The sequence below is a fragment of the Mustelus asterias genome, chromosome 16 (assembly GCF_964213995.1).
Source record: "Mustelus asterias chromosome 16, sMusAst1.hap1.1, whole genome shotgun sequence".
Lineage (NCBI taxonomy): Eukaryota > Metazoa > Chordata > Chondrichthyes > Carcharhiniformes > Triakidae > Mustelus > Mustelus asterias.
In genome coordinates, this window is record NC_135816.1 from 94,870,522 (window position 1) to 94,891,987 (window position 21,466).

The 21,466-nt window shown below is 46.4% G+C and overlaps 1 protein-coding gene across 6 annotated transcripts in view; it reads left to right on the forward strand.

Annotated features, from left to right (window-relative positions):
* LOC144505306 (uncharacterized) overlaps positions 1–21,466 on the forward strand; it is a 65,298-nt gene that overhangs the window by 19,088 nt on the left and 24,744 nt on the right. For 3 of the 6 annotated variants that reach the window (XM_078231419.1, XM_078231417.1, XM_078231418.1), the window contains exons 3-4: positions 9,429–9,460; positions 13,871–14,398. In XM_078231419.1, coding sequence (XP_078087545.1) covers positions 9,429–9,460; positions 13,871–14,398 — 560 coding nt within the window. The remainder of the gene's footprint in view (positions 1–9,428; positions 9,461–13,870; positions 14,399–21,466) is intronic. The other 3 variants (XM_078231421.1, XM_078231422.1, XM_078231420.1) reach the window with 1 other exon arrangement.

The window sequence follows — 21,466 nt, forward strand, 5'->3', positions numbered from 1 at the left end:
AGCGTTCTCCAAGGCGGCCTTCACAACAGCGCAGAGTCGCTGAGCAGAAACTGATAGCCAAGTTCCGCACACATGAGGACGGCCTAAACCGGGATGTTGAGTTTGTGTCACACTAACTCAACATCCCAGTTTAGGCCGTCCTCATGTGTGCGGAACTTGGCTATCAGTTTCTGCTCAGTGACACCGCTGTCGTGTGTCGTGAAGGCCGCCTTGGAGAACGCTTACCCGAAGATCAGAGGCTGAATGCCCGTGACCGCTGAAGTGCTCCCCCACAGGAAGAGAACAGTCTTGCCTGGTGATTGTCGAGCGGTGTTCATTCATCCGTTGTCGTAGTGTCTGCATGGTTTCCCTAATGTACCATGCCTCGGGACATCCTTTATATCACACTATCAGTAACCCCCACAGCTTGCCTCCTGGACTTGCTGGCTGCCCTGTCTGGAGACAATACACATCTCTTTAACCTGTGCTTAATGTCCCTCCACTCACATTGTCTGTATCTTTAAGACCTGGTTGGCTGTAGAGATTCGCATTCTAATCAATGTTCTGTAACTTGATTTTGTGTCTCTGTGCCCTGTTTGAGAGCAAATTTCCACTCCATCTGACGAAGGAGCAGCGCTCCAAAAGCTAATGGCATTTGCTGCCAAATAAACCTGTTAGACTTTAACCTGGTGTTGTTAAAACTCTTACTGTGTTTACCCCAGTCCAACGCCGGCATCTCCACATCATGACCACCACACTTTAGGACGTGGTCAAGATCCCAGAGAGGGTGCATACAAAACCGAATCTAGTGACGTGCTTTCAAAATTTGGTGAGTGACAAGCCCCTACGAACAGCAATATAATGACTCAGTCATCTTTTTTAGTGGTATTGGTGGAATGATGCTTCTCTTTACACGGAGCCATGTAATTTTCTGTGACTAGCAGAGAGGGTTCGATTTAACATTTCCTCCAAAACGCAGCCTTTCTAACAGCACAACGTCAGAATGGAACCAAAGTTGAGAGTCCTCAGTTCGGTGGAAAGATGAGAGAAACTGGCTTCTTGTTCTTGAAGCCGGAGAAGATCACGTGAAATTATAATAGTTGTTCAAAATCATTAAAGGGTTTTGTTAGAGTAAATAAGGAAACCTGGATTCCAGCGACAGGATGATCAGTCACCCGGAGCTCACCAATTTAAGACAATTGGTGAAATAAGCTGGGATGATAAGGGAAATGTTTTTACCCGGTGAGTTACTGTGATCTAAACTGTGTTACATGAAGGGCTGGGAAGGGGAATCAATCATATTTTACAAAAATGTCCTGATTATGGAAAAGGTTTTGGGATGGACTAATTGGGTGGCTCTCTTAAAAAACGCCAACATAGATCCAATGGGCTGAATAGTCTTCTTTGCTGTATGATTCTCGGCCAGCTGCCACAGTTAGTGAGCGGGTCAGGAAAATGGACTGTGCCTTTAAGCGTGGCAGTGTGCAGCATAATTGATAATGAACAATAGAAAGCCTGTTTAAAGCAGACCATGAAAAGTGGTGTCAGGAGGCAGCAACCTCCAGCCAGCAGCCTGACAAAAGGGGCACTGTTTCTTTAAAGGAGGACCCAAAGCTGTGATTCCAGAAAGTAATGGGATCCTGCATGGGATAACAACAAGACCAGTGTTACTTAAATGAGCCATTGTACAAGTGAGATCAAAGGGCCACTTGTTTGTCCAGCCAAAACATTGGGCTTCTTGACCAGAGAGAGAGCCAGAGAGAGGGGAGGAAAGTTCAGCTCCACATACTTGAGCTCATCAAAATCTGCTGCATGTATCCTAACTTGCTCCAAAACCCATTCATCTGTGCTTGCTGAACTACATTGGCTCCCACTCTGGCTGTAGTTTGATTTTGGAAGTTCTCATCTTTGTTTTGAAATCCCTCCACTGTCCACCTCTGGCCCAATAATCGAATCAGACCTCTGCACTCCGTCATTCTTTTGCACCCCTCATTTTATTTGGTCCGCCATGAACAAACAAACTTCCAAAACACAAATATGCTCCCGAAAGTTCTCTCTGCCATCTCTCACTCCTCCTTGAAAGCAGACCACTATGATTAAACCTTGGGCTTGCCTATTCTAAAATCATCATGTGTGGTTCAGTGTTGGGTTGTTAGATAGCATTCCTATGAAATAAGACCATAAGACATAGGAGCAGAATTAGGACACTTGGCCCATCGAGTCTGCTCCGACATTCAATCATGGGCGTTTTTTTTGCTCATCCCCATTCTCCTTCCTTTTCCCCATACCCCTCTGATCCCCTTATTAATCAAGAACCTATCTATCCCTGTCTTAAAGACACTCAATGACCTGGCCTTCACAGCCTTCTGCGGCAAAGAGTTCCACAGATTCATCACTCTCTGGCTGAAGAAATTCCTCCTCATCTCTGTTTTAAGGGATCATCCCTTTAGCCTGAGGTTGTGCCCTCTGGTTCTCGTTTCTCCTACTAATGTAAACATCCTCTCCACATCTATCCAGGCCTTCCAGTATCCTGTAATTTTCAATCAGATCGCCCCTCATCCTTCTCAACGCCAACGAGTACAGACCCAGAGTCCTCAACCGTTCGTCATACGACAAGGTCTTCATTCCAGGGATCATTCTTGTGAACCTCCTTTGGACACTTTCCAAGGCCAGCATATCCTCCCTTAGATATGGGGCCCAAAACTGCTCACAATACTCCAAATGGGCCAGAGCCTTATACAGTCTCAGATTTTTATAAATGACTTGGAGGAGGGGGCTGAAGAGTGGATCAGTAAATTTGCTGATGACATCACTATTGGTAGAGTAGTGGATGAGATGGAGTGCTGTTGTCGGCTGCAAAGAAACATTGATAGGATGCAGAGCTGGGCCGAAAAATGGCAGATGGAGTTTAACCCTGATAAGTGCGAGGTGACTCATTTTGGTGGGACAAATTTCAATGTGGATTACAGGGTCAAAGGTAGGGTTCTGAAGACTGTGGAGGAACAGAGAGATCTTGGGGTTCATATCCACAGATCTCTGAAGGTTGCCACTCAAGTGGATAGAACCGTGAAGAAGGCCTATAGTGTGTTAGCGTCTATTAACGGGGATTGAGTTTAAGAGCCGTGGGGTTATGCTGCAACTGTACAGGACCATGGTGAGACCACATTTGGAATATTGTGTGCAGTTCTGGTCACCTCACTATAAGAAGGATGTGGAAGCACTGGAAAGAGTGCAAAGCAGATTTACCAGGATGCTGCCTGGTTTGGAGGGTAGGTCTTATGAGGAAAGGTTGAGGGAGCTAGGGCTTTTCTCTTTAGAGCGGAGGAGGTTGAGAGGCGACTTAATAGAGGTTTATAAGATGATGAGGGGGATAGATAGAGTGGACGTTCAGAGAATATTTCCTCGGGTGGATGTAGCTGTTACTAGGGGGCATAACTATAAGGTTCATGGTGGGAGATATAGGAGGGATGTACGAGGTAGGTTCTTCACTCAGAGAGTGGTTGGGGTGTGGAATGGACTGCCTGCTGTGATAGTGGAGTCGGAAACTTTAGGAACTTTCAAGCGGTTATTGGAGAGGCACATGGAACACACAAGAATGATGGGGAGTGGGATAGCTTGATCGTGGTTTTGGACAAAGCTCGGCACAACATCGTGGGCTGAAGGGCCTGTACTGTGCTGCGCTGTTCTATATTCTATAAGTACATCCCTGCTCTTGTATTCTAGCCCTCTCGACATGAATGCTAAATCCCTTGGATGATAAGTTAAAAGGTGCCATTTAAATATAAGTTGTTCTGGACATTCTGTGTCAGCTCTGTTTGGGTGAGTGTCGTTATTGTCCTTCTCAGCGTTGCTTCTATCTGCAGAGCCCAGTGTTGACAATCCCTCGGTCTCTTCCATTAAGTTGCTTCCCCTGCACGTGGAGCAGCCTCACTCAATAGGTGCATGCATGGATGGGCTCCTCCAGCATTAAGACATCTCAGCCACGTCACGTTTTGCCCACCAACTTTCTCATGCTCTTTTGTTCTTCTGGCTTGCTCTATTGTGTGCTGAGCACTACCAGCTCGTTGGATGCTGTTGCAGGCAAATCTCATCTGACCAACCGGATTCAAGTTCTGCAATGCAGTAGTGGAGGGGATTGTGATTGTTGTGCGTTTGTCCTTTGATAAGTGTCAGACGTGTCTGCAATACTAGCTCATTATATGACAGGAGCAAGTATCTGCATAGAAAAAGTATGGGCAAATGGACAGAAAACAGAAATGTTGCAGTCCAGAATGAAACCATTCAGCCCATTGCTATAAAAGCACAAAATATAGGAGCAGAAATAGATTGCACAGCCTATCAAGCTTGCTCTGCCATTCAATAAGCTCATGGCTTATCTTGGACTTCAACTCCATTTTCCACTTGCTCCTCATATCCCTTAATTCCATGAAATACCAAGAATTTATCCCAGTTGGAAATGTACTCAATGATGGAACATCCTCAACACTCTGGGTTAGAGAATTCAAGTATGCGCAACACTTTGAGTGAAGAAATATCTCCTCATCTCAGGCCTAAATGATTTGCTCCTTAGAACACAAGGACTCCGAGCAGGACTCGGCTATCTGGCCCTCGATCCTGTTCTGCCATCCAATAAGATCATGGTTGATCTTTTTGTGGACTCGACTTCACTTACCCACACACTCACCATAACCCTTATTTGCTTTACTGTTCAAAAATCTATCTATCCTTGCCTTAAAGACATTCAACGAGATAGCCTCAACTGCTTCACTGAGCAGGGAATTCCACAGATTCACAACCCTTTAGGTGAAGAAATTCCTCCTCAACTCGGTCCTAAATCTGCTCCCCCTTATTTTGAGGCTATGCCCCTGGTTTGAGTTTCACCTGCCAGTGGAAACAAGCTCCCTGCTTCTATCTTATCTATTCCCTTCATAATCTAAAAGATTCCCCCTTCATTCTTCCAAATTCCAATGAGTATAGTCCCAGTCTGTTCAGTCTGTCCTTATAAGTCAACCCTCTCCACTCCAGAATCAAGCTAGTGAATCTGCTCTGCATCCCCACCAGTACCAGTACATCCATTCTCAAGGAGACCAGTGCTACAGGTGAGGCCTCACCAGCACCTTATCCAGCTGCAACATAACCGCCCTGTTTTTGAACTCCATTAATTTAAAAAATACTTAGCCTGAGACTGTTTTAGGATCCCTGATCAACGGAGACAATCTCCCAGCATCCACCCCATCAAACCCCTTCAGAATCCTGTAGGCTGCAATGAGATCACCTCTCATTCTTCTTAATCCTGGAGAGTATAAACCCAATTTACGCAGCCTCGTCATAGGACAATTCTCTCATCCCAGGGACAAATCTAGTGACTATTTCCTGTGCCTCCTAAAGTTCAAGTGTTTCGTTTAAATGTGGAGACTAAAACTGCACACAGACTCGACGGGCCAAATGGCCTCTTTCTGCACTGTAGGGTTTCTATGATTCTAATCCATTTGCATTCTCACCAAAACCCTGTACAACCGCAGCAAGACTTATTTATTCTTGTGCTCCAATCCCCTTGCAATCAAAGTCAACATTTCCAAGAAACATTTGATTAGGGAACACATAAAAGACTACTTTAAGATAAGAGCCCATGGTTTTGGGGTCGTATATTAACATGGATAGAGGATTGGTAAACTGATAGAAGACAGCGAGTTGGGATCAGAGGTGCACTTTCAGAATGGCAACCTATAACTAGTGGAGTGCCACAGTGATCAGTGCTGGGCCACAATTACTTACAATGTAAATGACTTGGACGAGGAAATTGAAATTGCCAAGTTTGAGGATGACACAAAAATAGAAATATAGAAAATAGGAACAAGAGAATCTATATTCGATTCTGAGTAAGCCATTCGGCCCTTCGACCTTGCTCTGCTATTCAATATGGTCAGGACTGATCATCCGACTCAACAACCTGTGGCCAATTCCCCCCCCACCCCCCACCCCCAATCTCCTTTGATTCCTTTAGCCTCAACAGATATATGTAACTCTTTCTTGAAAACATATAACGTTTTGGCCTCAACTGATTTCCGTGATAGAGAATTCAATAGGCTCACCACTCTCTGGGTGAAGAAATTAGAGGCAGCACGGTGGCACAACGGTTAAAACTGCTGTCTCACAGTGCCAGGGACCCGGGTTCAATTCCGGCTTCGGGTTACTGTGTGGAATTTGCACATTTTCCCTGTGTCTGCGTGGGTTTCCTCTTGGTGCTCCAGTTTCTTCCCATAGTCCAAAGATGTGTGGGTTAGGTTGATTGGCTGTTCTAAATTCATCCGAGTGTCGGGATTAGCAGGGTAAATATGTGGGGTTATGGAAGAGGGCCTGGGTGGATTGTGGTCGGTGCAGACTCAATGGGCCAAATGGCGGCCTCCTGCACTGTAGGAATTCTATGATTTCTCCTCATTATTCTCCTCGTGTATAACACGCCATTTGCCTTCCTAGTTGCTTGCTGCACCTGCAGGAAAACCTTCTGTTCCTTGTAGAAGCACACCTAAGTTTCTTTGAGCATCAATACTTACAAATTTCACACGTATTTACAAAAATATATTCTGCCTTTTTATTCTTATGACCAAAGTGAATATCTTCACATTTCCCTAAATGGAATTCTGTCTACCATCTTGTTCCCCACTCACCTAACCTTCTGTCTATATCCCATTGCAGCCTCTTTGTGCCCTACCCCCAACTTACCTTTCCACCAAGCTTGGTATCATCAGAAAACCTGGGTACATTACTCTTTTTTTTGCTTCATCCAAGGGATTGATATAAATCGTAAATAACTGAGGCCCAGCGCTGATCCTTGCAACACTCAGCTATTTTTTAAAATTCATTTTACAGGATGTGGGCATTGCTGGCTACACCAGCATTTATTGCCCATCCTTAGTTGCCCTTCAGAAGGTGATGGTGAGCTGCCGTCTGAAACAGCTGCAGGCCCTGGAGTGTAGGTACACCCACAGCATTGTTAGGGAGGGAAGTCTAGCAATAGTGAAGGAACACAATATATTTCCAAGTCAGGATGGTGAGTGACCTGGAAGGGGAAATTCCAGATGGTGGTGCTCCCAGTCATCTGCTGCTCTTTTCCTCTATATGGTTGTGGGTTTGGAGGTGCTACCTAAGGAGCCTTGGTGAGTTCCTGTCGTGCATCTTGTGGATAGTACACATGGCTGTCACTGTTTGTCGGTGGTGGAGGGATTGAATGTTTGTGGAAAGGTAGCAATCAAGTGGTCTGCTTTATACTGGATGGTGTCGACCTTCTTCAGTGTTGGAGCTGCACTCATCTAAGCAAGTGGACAGTATTCCATTACAGACCTGACTTGTGTCTCGTAGATCGTGAGCAGGCTTGGGGAGTCGGGAGATGAGTTACTCCTGGAGGATTTCCACACAATGCACTGGAGGGTATCTTCAGTGTGAAGACGAGTCTTTGTCTCTGCATGGGCAGTGCGGTGGTCATGCACAGGTACATCTGAGTCAGGCAGGTTTGGTCAAGCTGAGGCCAAGTATGTTTTTTCCCTCTTGTTTGTTCCATCACCACCTGCCGTAGTCCCAGTCTAACAATTATGTCCATCAGGACCTGACCAACTCAGTCTGTGGTGATATTACCAAACTACTTTTGGTGATAGACATTGAAGTCTCCTACCCAGAGTGCATTATGTGCCCTTGCCACCCTCAGTGCTTCCTCCAAGTGGTATTCAGTATGGAAAAGTACTGATTCATCAGCTGATCGGGGGGGGGCGGATGATAAATAGTAATCAGTAGGACGTTTCCTTGTCCAGTTTTGACCAGATGCAATGAGATTTCATAGTGTCTGGAGTTGATGTTGAGGATTCCCAGGGCATCTCCCTGACGATTGTATACCAGTGCTGCCCCACTACCTCTGCTTTTGATCATGGTGTCTGTGTGGGAATTATGTGAAGGTATGAATCCAGTGATATGACTATGTTGGCCTTGACTTGCCTATGAGACAAGTCAAGGCCAACTTGTCTCATAAGTGACCAGATGTTGTGATGAGGACCTTACAGGGTCAATGTGTTGAGTCTGCCGTTGTCATTTCCCATGCCTATGTCAATGCCAGGTAGTCCATGGATTGATCTGGTTTGACTCCAATGAGACTTTTAACTGGCTTGATACAACTGAGTAAATTTCTGGGCCATTTCATAGGGCATTTAAAATTTAAGCACATTTCTGTGGCTCTGAAGTCACATGTAGGCCAGACCAGGTAAGGACAACAGATTTCCTTCCCTAAAGGACATCAGTGAACCAGATGGGTTTTTACGAAAATCGACTGTTTTTGTGGTCATCAGTAGACTTTTAATTCCATAATTCTTTATTGAATTCAATTTCCTCCACCTGCAGTGATGGGATTTGAACCCGGGTGCACAGAGCATCACAGAACCTTGGGTCTCTGGATTACTACACCAGCGATAATACTGCTGCCTCCCTATCTTAATCAATGATGCCTGCGATTTATGGATTCAAGGGATATGGGGACTGGACAAGGAAGTGGAATTAAGATTGAAGGTCAACCATTGTCTCATTGAATGGCTCCGACCTCTTGATTTCCCCATGACAGCCAATCAAGGAGAGGTTTTCTTCGATTTGTTCAAAATTATTTAGGATTTCAACAAAGGTGGGAGAAAGCAACTGGTTTCATTGGCCAAAGCATTATTAACCAGAGGACCTAGATTGGAGTGAAGTAGCGGAAAAACCTGGAAATCTTTTTTAAAATATGGCAAGCATTCTGGAAAATGCTGCGTGAATGATTGGTGGCAGCAGATTCAATTCCAACATTATAAGTGGAATTGGATGTATATTCAACAGGGAACCGAGTACAGAACTGTTGGAAATGAGGAGGGCAGCGAGACAAATAGTGTTCTTAGAGGGCACAATACAGTTTGACCTGTGTTGTATGAGCCTTCGCTCTTGTGTTGTACTGGATTTTATAGCAATGAGCAGTATCACTTTACTCCATTAGTTAGAGGAATTCCTTCACTCGCCGGCTCGCTCTTCAGTTTCACGTCTGTGTCTTTGGATGCAGCTTTTATACATCTGTTTTGATTTCTCCTGCTGTGGCTTGGTGTTGAACATGTTTTTATTGGCAACTCGCTCGTTTAGAACCTTTGTGTTACTTTGAAGGCATTGTGTATATTGAAGTTATTCACTAATATGTGGAAGTATTTGGCAGATCTGGTAGCTTCTGTGGAGCGAGAAACAAGAGTTAACGTTTCAGGGTTGGCCACCTTTCATCAGAAACGTCAAGTCCATTTCTCTCTCTCGAGATGCTGCCAGATCAAAGCATTTGCAGCATTTTTATTGCATTTCAGATTTGAACTGCACACGGTACTTTGCTTTGGTTGTAAAATGGTGCCTCTTTGTTCTCCCCCACCTGTTGTCACTCTTGTTCTTTCTTCTTGTTACAGGGATCTGCAGCGGTTCGGTGCTGCTCACAGAGGTAAGCAAACTCCACGCTCCATTCATTAACCACCCCCACCCTCTTCCCACTTCCTCTCCCCACTTTCCCATCAGCAGCTCCTGAGATCGCAGCTTGTTAGTGTCAGTTGGCACTGCTTTTGCAGAGCTCCCAGTTCGCTGCCCACTGCTGCTTCAATGTCATGCCAGGGCAGAGGAGTGGGGAGATCTGACTCCACATGTAACTCGACTGTCTTGCTGATCTGGCAGAGCCCTGTAAGGCCCAATGCTTCTGTTGTAGGGTGAGACTTTTGCAAGAATGTGTGGCAAAGCTGCTCCAACCACTTGAAATAATGGGTTGAACTGATTGATTGTCATGATTCCTCAGGGATTGCTGCATGACTTGAAATCCATGACTGCCAGTATGTGATGCTATTTGGAAAGAAGGTAGTGAGGCTACAGAAATTAAATAGTTTGGAAAAAAAAGTTAAAGTATTGCCAGAGCAGAGAGATCTTCATGTTCACGTACACTAATCCACAAATGTGTAGAGCAAGTTAAGGCTGTTGTGAGACCCCTCAGGACCCTGAATTTCATAAATTGTGGCATGGAGGACAAGAAGGAGGAAGTTCTGCTAAACTTTAATATATCTCTGGTCAAACTTAAACTGGCAGTGTGTCAAAATTCTGATCATAACACTTTGGGTAGAATATAGCGAACGCACAAATTGGGAGTAGGGGTAGGCTGTTCGACCCCTCGAACCTGCTCGACCATTCAGTAAGATCACGGCTGATCTGATTGCGGCCTTAACTCCAGATTCTGCCTGCTCCCCCAACTAACCTTGACTCTCTTGTTAGTCAAGGATCTGTCTCCCTCTGCCTTGGAGAGAGTGCAGAAGAGTAGTACCTGATTTCAGTTGCCCGGAGAAGCTGGATTGTCCACCTTAGAACAGAGAAGGTTAAGGAGAGATTCTACACATGCTCAAAACGTTGTGGGGGGAGAGGAGGTGACGGAAGTGGAGTAAATAGGGGGAAACTATTTCCACTGACAGGACCGTGGATAACCAGAGAGGACAGATTTAAAGTCGTAGATAAATAATAAGATGGATGTGTTTTTAACTTAGTTTTGTGATACGAAAGACTCTGCTTAATTGGGTAAAAGAGGCAGATTCAAGAATAATGTTCAAGAGGGGATTGCGTAAATACTTAAGAATGGAGAAAGGAAACTAGTTGCCAGACTGTGGTGCAAAGGCAGGCGATTGGGGCTTGATTGGACATCTCTTTGACAGAACTAGCATAGGCGTGATTGACCAAATGGCCACCTTCTGCACCTCATAACTTTAGGCAGAATTTCATTGTCCCGTCTGCATATGTTTTTCTTTTGGGCAGAGTATGCAGGGGTTGGGGAAACATCCTGACAGTCTGAGGTAGGTTTCAGTCGAGTCAAATCGGAACCGAAGGTTAAGGGTGGGAGGGGGATCTGAGGGTGGTAGAAATGCCATGTTACCAGTCCTGTGCCATCTGAGGGCAGCGTTGCTCTGTATGGCTCACAGGCACACCGGGTGTGCACTGCTGCTGAAGGCAATGGGACCCAGAGCTTGTCTTCCAACCCCTCCAGTAACTGCATCCATTACTCATTCACCTCATCCCGCTGTCAATGTTCTCACCGCTCACTGGCGAGGCCATTCAGCTAGTGAGCGACATCTTGCTGGCACTGTTTGTTGTGTTGTGCCTTGTACTTTTGCCCTTGTTAATAATTGTGTTTTTTAAAGGACAACTAAAATCTGAGCTGGAGTGTGTTGCGTTGCAGGGTGCAGGGATGGGGCAGAGTAGGAGGGGGATCGGGGAGGGGCAGAGTAGGAGGGGGATCGGGGAGGGACAGAGCTCACCTTTGTATGGATCCAGGTTAGGAATTAGGGTGACAACGTTTCCTAATGTCTGTATCACCTGCACACTCTGGAATAAAGCTTTAGTTGTCCTTTGAGGTGATGGATGATAGTGCTGGAGAATGGAACTTACTTTAGTCTCGGTTTTGTATCCAGAGCAATACTTAAGCATTTCATTTGTGTTTTGTTTTATTTAAGGTTTAAATGGGACACTTGGAAACAGAGGGGCATGTTGTCCCTCTGCCCCTGCCCTTTTAAATTGGAGCTCCTATTTTGTGACTCGCTCTTGTTCCATGTCACGTTTTCACTTGCTTCAGCACCCCACGGCTCCCCACCCACCCCACAAACGCAAGTCATGCAGCCACCCATGTCCCCAGACCCTGCCTTCCCCACACGCCCCCATACATTGTCCCATGTGTCCATTCTCCGCACTCTCAATCCTGCAGCCAGATTCCAGAATCGAGGAGCGTGGTAGTTCTGTAAAGCGAGCCTGTCCGCGGCTAGAGACTGCTGGACGCTCCTCGATTCGATTTTGTTGCTCGGGAGGTGAGGTTCTCGGAATGTCAGCTTGCTAATGGCACCAGGCACCTCTCGTGTGATGTAGTGCAATACCATCAATCCTGCCTCGAGGTCAACCCTGCAGAGATCTGGAGTGGTCTCACCGTTGGAAGGGATTATAGACTGGCTACATGGACACTGCTGAGTGCAGTTCTGGATGCGAAAGAGAGGTGGATCAGACCATTGTCCAGCAACTCTCGGATTAGAGGGATGGTTTCAATCAATGAAATCACTCGAGGCTCATGAATCTCACCTCAGCCCAGCAGCTCTGTGGGACAGAGGAGATTAGAGGAAATGGTGACCATGTGGAAATAGTCGACCTGGGGAGCTAGGGCTGTGTACGCAGGGCAAGTGCCAGGGGAGATGAGTAGTGAGGATGGAAAAATTACTGGAAGCAGAGACTGTAGGCAGGGAGTGAGGAGTGCAGGGGAGAAGTGGATAGGAGCGCAGGGAGAAAGAGTGGGTGGAAGGATCTTGGGGAGTGGATGGGAATTGCCGAGGACAGAAATCAGTGGACTGTGGGTCAGAGCAGGTACCCCTGGAGCAATTTGAACAGAGCAGGAATCACATAGGGTATGAGACAGGAATCACAGAGGGAGGGGCCTTGCATACATGCCTGGTGTCACAGGGCACGGGGGAAGTATAGGTGTTGCTATGCAGATGGGGCAGGAATCTTCATGGGGGAGGGAGGAATCACCCAGGACAAGGGGAGGGGGGATAATGTCCTGAAAGATGGTTGGAGGGGGCGGGGGGGGGGTATAATCCAGATGGATGGGGCGGGGGCAAAGGGCTTGAGTCGGAAGAGAACAGACGAGGGGAGGTGATGGAGGAGGGGGGGTGGTGATGGGAGTGGGGAAGGGGCAGCAGTTGCTTGTGGAGGAGGTGGAGTGTGGGGGGATGGAAATGGCCTGTGTCGGGTTATGGGGATAGCTGCAAACTGCAGGGCTTTGTTGGGATGGTACAGATATCGCAGCAGACAGTGCAGTTGCTGTGTCAATAGTGTGACAGACACATGGGGCAAGGTACAAAACAAGGATGCCATGAATGTGCAGAGGAATGTGTATCTCGGAGAGGCACCCCCCCTGGGTTTGGTGAAAGAGGCTTCGGGAGCAGTGGCCGTGGGGATGTCGGAGAATGGGGTTGAATCAGGATTTTGGTGAAAAGTTATTGGAGAATTTGTCGACTGTGGGGTAACCAATTAAGAGCAAGTGGTAGGGTGCAGCACAACTGCTGGATCAGGAATCTTCATGGGGGAGGGAAGAATCACCCAGGACAAGGGGAGGGTAGGAGGGATAATGTCCAGAAGGGTGGGGGGGGGTGTCATCCAGATGTGTGGGGAGGGAGCAAAGGGCTTGAATGGGGAGAGAACAGACAAGTAAGGGAGGCGTGGGAAGCCTCGGGACGAAGTGGCAGGTCAGCTGTGGGGGAACAAAGTGTTATAGGGTGGGGAATTTTTGCAGCTTGCTTTTGGAACAGCTCGTATCATGTAGTAAAACGGCACAGGAGAATTGCCACACCAAAAAGATGGCATTGAGTCCCATGCTGAGATATTAAGTCAGAAATGGAAGAGCTGGGTTTTAAGGCAGGTATCAAATGAGGTGAGAGATGTTTGTGGTAGAAGTTTCTGAGTTGTGTTTGCAGCGGAAGGAACACACAGTTGCCCGTCAGTGATGGAGCGATTTTAAAATCAGGGCCAGAGTGGGAGGAATGCACCAATCCTGAAGGGTTTTCGGGACAGAGGAGGGTCACGGCATGGGAAAAGAGAGGGAAGTTGGTGGGTGAGTGAACAAGCAATTACATCAGTCCCTCTGCTGGGGTTTGCCTGGGTCTTTGGAGTTGGTCTGGGACTCTGGAGATGAGCTTCTTCTGTACCTCGTGGACAGAACGTTAGGGTGAGACCAGTGTCAGGATTGATGGTGTCGCTGGGTGCTGCCCTCAGGAAGTTGGCATTGCCAGGAAGTCCACCCCTGTAGTGCCAGCGCGGTGACCTCGAGTCTTGTTCTCCTCCGCAGAAAACGGCGAGGCACCGGCAAGCCGGCTGGACCTGCGCACATGTGGCGAGGCCCTGGTGGAGCTGGTGGGCTGGACGCACAGCCACTGCCAGGGCTGCCACCACCCACCCAGCCTGAGGTACCTGCCGCCCGGAGGCAGCACCACCGCCGTGGCTGTCTGGGCCTGCCAGGCTGGCCACACCTACCGCTGGAGTGCAGCGGGCCGGGATCTGAAGCGAAGAGGGCGGCGCCGCCGCGCCACGAAGACAGGCAGATCATCGGTGGGGACGTCCGAGTCCCAGGAGACAGAGTGCGGCCCCAGCTCGGAGCGGGAGACGGAACATGGCCCCAGCTCAGAGGATGAGGAGGAGGAGGAAGAAGTGAGCGATGGGGACTGCGTGACCAACCCTGTCACCTCCCTGCGGATTGTGGAATGTGAATTGGAGGAACAGGGGCCAGGAGGCAGGGGCCCCCAGCCCGGGTGGAAGGTGATCCCCTGCAAGGATGAGCGCTCAGAGGAAGAGGAGCTGGAGGAGGGCCTCGACCCAAGTACGTTACCCGCCCATTCTGCCCACCCCCTCAAACGCATCCCTCCTCCGAGTACTCGTCACATCTCTCAACCTTCCGCAGACCATGTAGGCTTAAACCTGAGAGTGCAGGATCTCCAAGTCCCCTACTCCATTCTCTAACCCGTTCCCTCCGCCCGATCCAAACCCTTGGGCACACTGCATCTTTAAAAGAACGATTTGTAGCCTGTGTTAGATGGACTGCACCTCAAACAGCTGCTCTGCCCCTCATCACACTCATATCTGGAGAACGGCTAGTGTAGCCCCTTTTGCCTGAACTCTGATCAGTCCACTTCAGTAACCTGTACACGGTACCAGCTTTCTACCGCATGCGGTGCCTCCACCTGTGTAGTGGACAGATAGGGAAGTGTCTGTGCGAAACGTGTGGGGAGGCTTCTTGTGAGTTCTGTGCGGGTATAGTCTGTGGGAGTTCAAATCTCTATTTCTGATTTTGGGAGCCACAAATTTTGATTTTCAGGGGTTTCTTTTTCGTACTCTAACTCCAGTCAGGTGATGCAGTCAAATAGTAACATTTTCTTTTATGTTTCTGTTCATAACCGGAGTATTTAGACTTACAGAGAAGCAGAATTTGAAGAATTAATCAATATCCTGAAGAAGCATCACTCCTCCATTAAACATGAAGGCACATTTTGCAATAAAATGATTAACTTAATCAATATCACAATATTTAAATTGGCATAAGACAACTATAACAGAAATTTGCCTGAAGGAAGAGCAAAAATGGCAGCTCAACATGCCTGTATATAGCATTTTCAGGCAGGATAGGAGGGAGAATAAGTTTTACAAAGGTAGGGTGTACCATTTTTAGTTAAACATCAATTACAATTGTGAGGAGGGATTTCTGAGCTGTAATTTTCTGTGGTTCTATGGATGATGTATTAAATGAGGCATCAAAAGAGACCATATGAGACCAAATGAAAAAGGGACAGCCACACTGCTGTGACTGTACTATGGACCCCCAAATAATGTGAGGGAATTAGAAAAGCAATTATCTGGACAGGTTTATCAGTGCAAAAACGCTGGGGCTGTAATCATTGCAGACTTCAACTACACTAATGTCAATTGGGAAGCAAACAGTATGAAGGACGCAGAGGGCACAAAACTCTTGAGCTGCATTTGAGAGAACCCTTTTTTAGCCAGCAAGTTACAAGCCCAACGAGAGGGAGTGCAATTCTGGATATACCCTTTGGAAATGAAGTTGGGCAGTGGATGAAGTAGCAGTGGGGGACCATTTTGTAAATAGTGACTATAAAATAGTCAGATTTGCATAATTACGGAAAAGCGCAAACAGGAGTAAAAGTTCCAATTTGGGGAAGACAATTTTACAAAGTTGAGAGATGAGCTGGCAGGGGTGGTCTGGACACAACAATTGGAAGGAAAAACTTGTCATAGCTTTGGGAGGCTTTCAAAGGCGAGATTCTAAGGGCACAGTGTAGACATGTCCCCACAAAGAAAAAGAGTGGTACTGTCCCCTGTTTATCCAGAAGCATACAGGCCAAGATAAAGCAGAAAAAAACCTATGTGAGTCACAAAAGCTTAATACTGTAGAAAGCCTCGGAGTATAGAAATTACAGGAGTGAAGTAAGAATAGAAATTAGGAAAGCTTACGAAAAAAATTGACGGGCAAAATCAAAGAAAATTCTAATGTTTTATCAAAACAGAGCAAAATAATTAGTAAGGGGAATGTAGGTTCTATCAGAAATGTGCATCAGAGATTAGTTGATTCTGAAGATGTGGGCAGGGTTCTCAATGAGTACTCTTTGTCTCTGCCTTCACTAAGGAGAGAGATGATTCAAACATTCTAGTTGAAGACAAGTGTGGAATATCAGATGCAATAAGCATAGCGAGAGAGGAAATACTAGAGGGCCTGGCATCCTTGAAGGTGAATAAATCACCACAATATGATGGATTGTATCCCAGGCTGTTAAAGGAAGCCAAGGAGGACATATTTTGAGGAAGTAATGAGGAGGATTGATGAGGGTAATGACTGGATATTGTTTACATGGATTTCAGTAATGTATTTGATGAGGTTCCACATGGCATACTGGCCAGAAAAGTGGGATCTTGGAATGCAGGGGAAGCTGACAGGTTGGGTCAAAATTTTCTCAGTATAGAAAACAAAGTTCAATGGACGACAGATGTTTCTGCGAATGGAAACAGTTTCCAGTGATGTTCCACAGGACTTGGGGCCCTTGCTGTTCATTGTATATATAAATATATATATCAATTATTTAGATTTAAATGTGGATGGCATGAAGTTGGTCTGTAGTTGCTAGTGAAGATGATAGCTGTTGACGCCAGAATGATATCAATGGTTTGATTTGAATGGGTAAAGAAGTGGGTAAAAGAATTTAATCCAGAAAAGCGTGAGGTAATGCATTTGAGGAGGTCAAACAAAACAAGGGAATACAGAATAAACGGGAAGATATCGAGAGGGGTTGAGGGAGTGAGAGACCTGAGATTGCCTCTCCACAGGTATGTGAAGGTGGCAGGACAGGTGGATAAAATGGTCAAGCAAGCATATGGAATGCTTTCCTTTATTGGGCGCGATATTGAATACAAATGCAAGGATGCAATGATGAAGCTGTATAAAATGCTGGTTAGGCCACAGCTGGCGATTGTGAATAGTTCTAGCCACCACATTACAGTAAGAACATAATTGCTCTGGAGAGAGTGCAGAAAAGATGTACAAGAATGTTGCCAGGTCTTGAAAATTGCAGCTATGAGGAGGGTTGTTTTTTGCAGGGAACCGAAGAGGCTCAGGTTTGACCGAATTGAGGTGTACAAAGTTGAAGGGCCAAGACAGGGGCACAGATTTAAAGTGATTGGTAGAAGGATTAAAGAGGACGTGAGGAAAAAACTTTCATGCAGAGAAAATTGGAATTCACTGCCTAAGTTGGGGGTTGAGGCTGAAATGTTCAACTCATTTAAAAGGTAGCTGGGTCAACATCTAACGTGCTGTAACTTCCAGGGCTGCAGACTAAGTTCTGTAAAATAGGATTAAAATAAGCAGCTGGTTTCTTTTTCTCTTTTTTGGTCAGTGCAGACGTGATGGGTGGAACGGCCTCTTTCTGCACTTAACTGTTTTATGGTTCTGACAAGCACATGGCAGTGTACATGCACAGTACATTGGGAGTCTCTGAGGTCCATTAACTATGTGAGTTTGTAGTTTTGGAGTCTGCCATAGTTCCTGGGATTGGGACTTTGATTGTATACATCTGGATTCAAAAGGGTCCAACTTTGTTTCCTGTCTGCCAACCAGGTTTCTATCCATCTCAGCGCACGGTTCCCCAATCCCATGTGCTTTATTTTACATGCTAATCTCTAATGTGGAACTTTATCAAAAGCCTTTTTTTGTTGTCGGAGAAGTGGATACAGCACAGATCACAAATTGGTTGAGTGGGGTAGACGTGGAGAAAATGGCTCCAATTGTTGGACAATCTTCAAAGAATCCGTACAGTGCAGAAGGAGGCCATTCGGCCCGTTGAGTCTGCACCAACTCTCCGATAGAACATCTTACCCAAACCCACCCTGCTCTATTCTCCGTAACCCCACGCATTTACGCTGCTAATCCCTCTAACCCCAAATCTTCAGACACTAAGGGGAAATTTAGCATGGCCAATCCACCTAATCTGCACATCTTCACCGTGGGAGGAAACCGGAGCACCAGGAAGAAATCCACATATACACAGGGAGAATGTGTAAACTCCACACAGACAGTCACCTGGGTCCCTGGCATTATGAGACAGCAAAGAACAGTACAGCACAGGAAACAGGCCCTTTGGCCCTCCAAGCCTGTGCCACTCCTTGGTCCAACTAGACCAATCGTTTGTATCCCTCCATTCTCAGGCTGCTCATGTGACTATCTAGGTAAGTCTTAAACGATGCCAGCGTGTCTGCCTCCACCACCCTACTTGGCAGCGCATTCCAGGCCCCCACCACCCTCTGTGTAAAAAAACATCCCTCTAATATCTGAGTTATACTTCGCCCCTCTCACCTTGAGCCCGTGACCCCTCGTGATCGTCACTTCTGATCTGGGAAAAAGCTTCCCACCGTTCACCCTATCTATCCCCTTCATAATCTTGTACACCTCTATTAGATCTCCCCTCATTCTCTGTCTTTCCAGGGAGAACAACCCCAGTTTACCCAATCTCTCCACATAGCTAAGACCCTCCATACCAGGCAACATCCTGGTAAACCTTCTCTGCACTCTCTCTAACGCCTCCACGTCCTTCTGGTAGTGCGGCGATCAGAACTGGACGCAGTACTCCAAATGTGGCCTAACCAGCCTTCTATACAGCTGCATCATCAGACTCCAGCTTTTATACTCTATACCCCGTCCTACAAAGGCAAGCATACCATATGCCTTCTTCACCACCTTCTCCACCTGTGTTGCCACCTTCAAGGATTTGTGGACTTGCACACCTAGGTCCCTCTGTGTTTCTATACTCTTGATGGCTCTGCCATTTATTGTATAACTCCTCCCGACATTATTTCTTCCAAAATGCATCACTTCACATTTATCCGGATTAAATTCCATCTGCCACCTCTCCGCCCAATTTTATCTCTCTCCTGCTGTATTGCCCGACAATGCTCATCGCTATCCTCAAGTCCAACCATCTTCGTGTCATCCGCAAACTTGCTGATAACACCAGTTACCACCTTCTTCCAAATCATTTATGTATATCACAAATAGCAGAGGTCCCAATACAGAGCCCTGCGGAACACCACTGGTCACAGACCTCCAGCCGGAAAAAGCCCCTTCGACCGCTACCCTCTGTCTCCTGTGGCCAAGCCAGTTCTCCACCCATCTAGCCACTTCTCCTTGTATCCCATGAGCCTCAACCTTCTTAACCAACCTGCCATGTGGGACTTTGCAGTGCCATGAATCTGAGAAAATATTTGGTGCTTTGCGGAATGATGAAAACATTTAAATCTTGCATAATATAGAACTTTCAACAGAAACATAGAAAATAGGAGCAGGAGTAGGCCTTTTGGCCCTTCAATTCTGCTCCACCATTCATTACGATCATGGCTGATCATCCAACCCAATAATCTGTTACCGCTTCTCTTCAACCCCCCCCCCCCAGTGTCCTTTGAGCACTTTAGCCCCAGGAGTTGATCTGACTCCTTGAAAACATGCAATGTTTTGGCCTCAACTGCTTCTGTAGTGCAAAATTCCATAGGCTCATAACTTTGTGAAGAAATTTCTCCTCATCTCTATCCCAAGTGGTTTACCCTGTATCCTTAGATACCCTTGGTTCTGGACTTGCCTGCCATTGGGAACATCTTTCTTGCATTTATCTAGTCTGTTAGAATTTTATAGATTTCTATGAGAGCCCCCTCATTCTTCTATACTCCAGTGATTATAATCCAAACTGACTCAATCTCTTCATACGTCAGTCCCGCCATCCCAGGAATCGGTCTGATAAACCTTTGCTTCATTTCGTTTATAGCAAGAACATCCTTTCTCAGAAAAAGACACCAAAACTACACACAAAATTCCAGGTGCTGTCTCACCAAGGTCCTGTATAACTGCAGCAAGTCATCCCTGCTCCTGTACTCTAATCCTCTCTCTATGAAGGCCAACATACCATTTGCCTTGTTCACAGCCTGCTGCTCCTGATTGCGCACTTTCAGCGACTCGTACAAGAACACCCAGATCTCGTTGCACATTCTCCTCTCCCAATCCATAGCCATTCAAATAAAATGTCTGTCTGCTTTTGCTACCAAAGTGAAAACCTCATTTATCCACATTATGCTGCATCTGCCTTTGCCCACTCAGTCAACTTGTCCAAATCACACTGAAGCATCTCTGCATCCTCTCGCAGCTCACCCTCCTACCTAGGTTTGTGTCATCTGCAAATTGGAGGTATTACATTTATTTAGTTGCCTCATCCAAATCATGAATAGATGGGATCCCAGCACTGATCCCTGCAATACCCCACTAGTCACCGTGCTACTTGAAAAAAGACCCGTTAATTCCGACTATGTTTCCTGTCTGCCAACCAAGTTTCTGTCCATCTCAATGCACTACCCCAATCCCATATGCTTTATTTTACATGCTAATCTCTTATCAAAAGCCTTCAACTGGGTCCCCCTCACTAACTCTATTCATCACATTCTTGAACAATTCTTAGAATTGTCAAGCATCATTTCCATTTCCTAAATCTATGCTAACTCTGTCTGATCCTGCCACTGTTTTCCAAGTATTCTGCTATTAATTATTTTATCATGGACGCCAGCATTTTCCCCACTACCGACGTCAGACCTACTGGTCTTGATTTCCCTGTTTTCTCTGAACCTCCCTTTTGAAATAGGGAGGTTACATTGGCAATCCTACAATCTGTAGCAACTATTCCAGAGTCTATAGATGGAAGATCATCACCAATGCATCCACTATTTCTAGGGCCATTTCCTTAAGTACTCTGGGGTGTAGATTATCAGGCTCTGGGAATTTATCAGCCTTCAATCCCATTAATTTTACCAACACCATTTCCCTTCTAATTCCTTAAGCTAGTGTGTTGAACAGCTTGGTTACTTTCACTATTTAACTAACACTTGCCACTGTCTTTCTCCGTCCAAAGTGGATTCCTTTACATTTACCCTCGTCATACTGCATCCTCCATGTGTTTGCCCACTCACTCAAGTTATCTAAGTCTCTTAACATCCTCCTCACCGCTTAACATCCTCCTCACCGCTTAACATCCTCCTCACCGCCCTCGCTCCCCGCCCTCCCCCGTCAACATCCTCCTCACCGCTTCCCTCCCACCCGCCCTCGCTCCCTGCCCGCCCCCTCTCGCTCCCCCAAAGTTTTTGCTCGATCTCTTTCCCAAGGAATAACTTGTGTGGTGGATGGGCAGCTATCCCTGTGTCCCATTAATGTCTGTGGAAATCTGCAGTTATCCCTCCTCCTTCAGTCGTATCCATACAAACTCTCTGCTGTTCTCTGTATTTTGTCAAAGGACATCAGGTACATTTGACAGATGTCGGGTGGTTAATGCAATCAAGAGCCAGGCTGAAATTTAGA